The sequence below is a fragment of the Sinocyclocheilus rhinocerous genome, unplaced genomic scaffold, assembly GCF_001515625.1.
Source record: "Sinocyclocheilus rhinocerous isolate Xijiao unplaced genomic scaffold, SAMN03320098_v1.1 scaffold358, whole genome shotgun sequence".
NCBI lineage: Eukaryota > Metazoa > Chordata > Actinopteri > Cypriniformes > Cyprinidae > Sinocyclocheilus > Sinocyclocheilus rhinocerous.
In genome coordinates this window covers 1,194,287-1,200,105 of record NW_015650700.1, presented here as the reverse complement: position 1 = coordinate 1,200,105, position 5,819 = coordinate 1,194,287, and the positions used below count along the sequence as shown (strand labels likewise).

Below are 5,819 nucleotides of genomic sequence, written 5' to 3'. Positions count from 1 at the left end.
CGCCCCGCCCCCGGACGGAATATTTGGCAACCCTGTCAGAGAGTCCAGTAGACGTGAGAGCGCGTAGAGACAAGAACGCAGAGCCGACTCAGGAAATGTTGTTTGGGTTTGGGAAACGCATCTGAAATCGCCCTGCAACGTTTTGGAAAACCGGTTTATCACAATGTCGAAGGAATGCGTAGTCCACTTTGGTGTGTTTTACGCATTACTGTTTCCAGTCATTGGTTTTGGTGAGTATCGCTGAAGCCTCTCGCGCTAACTAACAGTGGCACATCGTTGTATTGTATCGTTGTTTCAGTTTATCCGTCCGATTGTGTCTAAATAGTATATTGTTATAAAATCGCTCCTTTTGCATTATTTAAATGCGTGGATCGTTTCTGATAGCAGGTTTGGGTTCCCAGGTACAATTCTGGAAATATAAGCACGTTTTACAATTATGAGATTCCTGCCTGGAAATTACTCAAATCTTAAAGTTATCTCTATAGAGAATGTGCTATTATATTAATGTAGGCTATTTTACCTTCTAGTCCAGGGATGTCCAAACTCGGTCCTGGAGGGCCGGTGTCCTGCAGAGTTTAGCTCCAACTTGCCTCAACACACCTGACTGGAAGTTTCTAGTATGCCTAGTACGAGCTTGATTAGCTGGTTCAGGTGTGTTTAATTAGGGTTGGAGCTAAACTCTGCAGGACACCGGCTCTCCAGGACCGAGTTTGGACAGCCCTGTTCTAGTCTGTTTTTTGAGTTCAATCTATAATTACTTAAATTTGTTCTGATTTCTTTGTTTAAAAACACTTATTTAGAGAACTCGTAGCAGCGAGCCTGTAAGTTTTTGACTGTTTGCTAATATTTAAAGGTTCCCCTTCATTGGCATAAGAGCAGTGGCCACTCGTGGATATTAAAATAGAGGAGGCACACTAAATTGTAGCTGTACCTGACCATGATTTTGTTGTTGTGTATTTTTTCTTAACTGCAGTGCTTAATTAAAGCTTTCTTTTGTTCACGTTTATGTACGAAAATGTATACTTATACAACAAGACAATATAAAATTTCACTCACCTATTATTACATGAGGGAAAAAATCCACCCTCCTGACCTTTTTAGTAGCAAATGTGAATACGACTTCTTCAGTTCATTAATTAAGGCTTGCTGCTTTATGGAAACTCATAGCCTCGCTCATTTTTCACTGCAAACTGTAAAACTGTGTGAAAACGTCACTGATCACACGTGGTTACAGTTGCAAATCAGTGTGGCCTTAAACCTTGTTTGTCAGTGTTCATGGAGGTGTTACTCTGTCACTCTCGGGTTGAAATCAAAATAGTAATCAAGCAAAACAAACAGCAAACAAAGCAATGGCTTCCAGTGGATTATTGCTATTATAAAACCCCTGCACCCAGGACAGGCACGACAGAGCCCTGATCAAAAGACAATAATGGAGAGTAACAAAATAAAATGGGACAAATGAGCAAAGTTGGCATGTGATCTCAGTTCTATATATAATTTTTGGTTATATTATTTATTTTTTTACAAAAGCACAATGTTTTGTTGATATTGTTTTTTATTTTTTTTTCTGCGACTAACGGACTAATAAAATTTTGGTCAACCAAGCTTTTCATATATATATATATATATGCACATGCAGAGGGGGGTGCTTTGGGGGCTCAAGCCCCTGCCCTTTTTCCCAGATTAACCTCCTGGGGTCGACAGTGGCGCCGGCCACTTGCAGATTTTAATGATAACAGCAAAAAGAACTTAAAATGCTCCTTCATACTTGATCGTACATATAAGAGTAATACAGCATTTAAAACTATAAAGGGTCTGCTTTTATTTGTGTACACTCACAATATCAACAAAACATTGTGCTTTTGCAAAATAAAGAAAATAATCAGGGTGTGCTTTTAGCCGTCTCATTCGCCGCACATATCTGTTTGAAACGCGTCACTAAAATGAACTGAAACTCAGCGAATATTTGACACACACACATGAGAGATATATCTATAGAAAGCTTGACATGTCTACTTTTAAACAAAGTAAGTCATGTCGAAAACAAATAGTGGCTGTTCTGTAGGCAAGCACCAATGTCTTGAACTTGATGAGAGCCGCGATTGGAAGCCAGTGCAGAGAGATGAGAAGCGGTGTGACATGGGAAAGGAGCAAAGAAATATTAAAAAATGTTTATACACAGTTTGAGCAGCAAGATGTGTTCAGTTTTAACTCTTTCTTCCATTTTGTATCTTTGGGTTAGCATAAGAGGCACTTCATCCGGTACTCAGTCTCTTTCATTCCAACATAAGAAAACATTTCTGGAATCTGCATCTGAAGTGGCATTTAGATAATGTAGCTCAGAGGGGACATGGATGCATTTAGCCTGCAGTTACAAATGCATAATGCTTTGTTTTAAACAAAACGTTGAATACTGATATTCGAAATGATTTAAAACATGAAAAAATAGTTGAAATGTGAAATTAAAACCGCCATGTGGCAGTCAAGTCAACCAATTCATTCAAACGGCTGATTCATTCAGGAACGAAGCATTTGATTGTTAGTGAGTTACTGAATCATTCATTCAACCGATTCGTTCAAAAAGCTGATTCATTCAATAAGGAAACACCGTCCTGTGTGTTGCTCAGAGACACAAAACTGTGGAATTTGGAATTTATTTGGAGCTATTTTCATTGGCAAAACAGACAATATTGTGTCTAAAATGTCACTTGATAACTTTATTAAACTTGTATAAAATCAATATTACATTTGCTATGCTGATATCTGGAGAGAAAAAAACAGCACTCTTTGTATGATATAGATTAACTATATTAAATTATATAAATATAAAAGACATGCAGAGGCATTTTTACCGCCAATTTAGAATGCCTTGAATTTGATGATTCTAAATGCATTTTAATATACTAAATCATGTAGTGTATGCATGCACACTCTGATTTACTCAATAATGTCAGATCGCACATTGTTAAAACAACACTTACCATATTATCTCAGATGATATACTGTATATCGCACATCCCAACCTGCACTTGAGTGGAAAATGAAATCATCCCTGGTTGTGCGAGCACTTTGCACATGAGCAAAGGTGTTTTTAGGAGTCTTAACTTGCAAACGCCAGACCACTGATTTGTCAAACCTGCTTTCTTGCAGTCTGTGACTTTATTTTGTAGTAAGTAACGAAAATGCTTCGGGGAAATGTATCGGAGTTTACATTTCAATTAGGAAATGTAGTGGAGTAAAACTCAAGTAAAGTACAGATTCTCACAAAAAATACTTAAGTACTGTAACAAAGTATTATTACTTTGTTACATTACACCACTGGAGCTACATGTCATCAGCATAGCACAATGGCAGAAAAAAACATGTGCCTGCATGATGGGTCCCAGTGATGTAGTGTATATAGAGAAGAGCAACTCTGAAGGACGTACCTGTGAGGTAAGACTCAAACCAGTGGAGTGCAGTTCCGGTGATGCCCAGTGAAGAGAGGGTGGACAGAAGGATTTGATGATTAACAGTGTCGAAAGCAGCAGATAAATCTAGCAGAATGAGAACTGGTGATTTGGACTCAGCTCTTGCCCTTTGTAGTGATTCAGTGACTGACAGTAAGGAGGTTTCAGTTGAATGGCCACTTTTAAAACCAGAATGGTTATTGTCCAGCTGGTTGTTCGGTGAAAGGAAGGAAAGCGTTTGAGTGATTTTGCTATGAAAAAGGAGGATAGAGACAGGTCTGTAGCTTTCCACAAGTGAGGTGTCTAGTGTAGGTTTTTTTGTGCAGTGGGGTTACCCGATGCGGTGGGAAAAATGCCAATGAGATGTGCTGCTAATGATGTGTGAGTGAAGGCGGAAGTGCAGGAGAAATAACTTGTAGAAGATGTGAGGGGGTGGGTCTAAAGGACAGGTGGTAGGGTGGCTGGAGAGAATAAGTTTGGAGACTTCTTCCTCCGCAAGAGAAGAGAAGGAGGTCAGCTGTGTGAGTGTTGGATGTGAGTTTCTGTGTGTGTGTGTGTGTGTGGAGCTCAGAACTGACTGCTGATGGAAGTCGTTTTGTTTGTGAAGAAATTATAAAAATCGTCAGCTGTTAAAGAGGTAGTGGGAGGTGGCAGAGGGGGACAGATGAGATTTTGCGTGTGTCTGACGTGCTGTTGATCTTGTTGTGGAAGAAGGAAGTTCTGGCAGCGTGAACCTTGGTGGAAAACGAGGATAGCAGTGACTGATACCTACTAAGATCAGCTGAATCTTTTTGTTCCATTTTTCTCTCCGCTGCCCTGAGTTTAGTCCAGTGCTCGCGGAGGACGTTGAAGGGAATAGCATGCACTGCTCTGGAGGAAAGAGGACAGATATTGTCTAGGCAGGTGTAGGTGTGGGAAGAGAGGATGATACCACAGAGGAAAGTTAAGAAGGAAAAAGAGACTTTTTTTTTTTTGTCAAAATGGAACTGGCAGAGGGATAGGCAGTGGTGTGAAGGATGGTAGATGTAGATTAAAAGTGATAATGAAATGATCCGAGATGTGTAAAGCTTTAACCAAGATGTTATCTGTGATACAATTGCATGTAAAGATGAGGTTAAGCTGGTTACCTGATTTATGAGTACTTGTGGTGCTGAGCCGCCAAAGATCGAAAGAGGCTAGGATATTCATAGTGGAGATCAAAATTACCTGGATTACTCCTGGACCACAAGTGTGGACATCGCACGACCCAGAGAACTCGCTGTGACCTTCGTCGCTCGGAGCATGAGGTCAGTAGCAGTTCGGAGCTCTTTCAGAACTTCCGAATCGTGACCACCCTGGTGCAGGTCCTTCAGTGCCTTGGCCTGATGAGCCTGCAGTAACGCCATTTACAGGCCTGGGAGGGGAGCGACGGGTTTCCCCACCAGGAGGAGGCGGTCTTAGGACACAACTGCATCGCTACTGACCACTCAACCGGGGGATCGCCGTATACCCCTTAGCTGCACCCCCGTCGAGGGTGGTGAGGGAGGAGGAACCAGCAGGTCGGTTTCTGGCAGTAAAAGGTGCCGTCCATTACCTGGTGAGCTCCTCATACACCTCTGGGAAGAAAGGCACCGGGGCGGGGCGCTGAGAACCAGCGCAAGCCACCCCGAGAAACCAATCATCCTACCTCGAGGGCTCAGGACACGGTGGAGGTTTCCACTCGAGCCCTTACCCTCTCAGCGGCCCGTAAAGAAACGACTAAAAACACATCTGTTCCACCTTTATTTGACCCTCTAACTATAGCACTTTCTATTCTATTTTAATTCTACTTTATCTAAATTTATCATCTTTTTTTAATTTAAAAACAAAATAAAAAAACAAACACTAGCTTTCTATTTTTTCTATTCTATCCCTTAGCTGCACCCCCGTCGAGGGTGGTGAGGGAGGAGGAACCAGCAGGTCGGTTTCTGGCAGTAAAAGGTGCCGTCCATTACCTGGTGAGCTCCTCATACACCTCTGGGAAGAAAGGCACCGGGGCGGGGCGCTGAGAACCAGCGCAAGCCACCCCGAGAAACCAATCATCCTACCTCGAGGGCTCAGGACACGGTGGAGGTTTCCACTCGAGCCCTTACCCTCTCAGCGGCCCGGGAAAGCATAGCCGACATGTCCAAAATGCTGCTGCAAGATTAATCTTTAATGAGCCGAAAAGAACGCATGTCACACCTCTGTTCATCAATTTGCACTGGCTACCAGTAGCTGCTCGCATTAAATTCAAGGCATTAATGTTTGCCTACAAAACCACCACTGGCTCTGCACCCATTTACCTAAATTCATTACTTCAGAGTTATGTACCCTCTAGAAGCTTGCGTTCTGCAAGTGAACGACGCATTA

At 42.1% G+C, this 5,819-nt stretch overlaps 1 protein-coding gene across 1 annotated transcript in view; it reads left to right on the top strand.

Annotated features, from left to right (window-relative positions):
* Positions 1-118: 118 nt before the first annotated feature.
* The window catches only part of ifngr1la (interferon gamma receptor 1-like a), a 16,612-nt gene continuing 10,911 nt past the window's right edge, over positions 119-5,819 (top strand). The window contains exon 1 of the mRNA NM_001360911.1: positions 119-230. Within this exon, the coding sequence (NP_001347840.1) occupies positions 164-230 (67 nt within the window). The 5' untranslated portion in view covers positions 119-163. The remainder of the gene's footprint in view (positions 231-5,819) is intronic.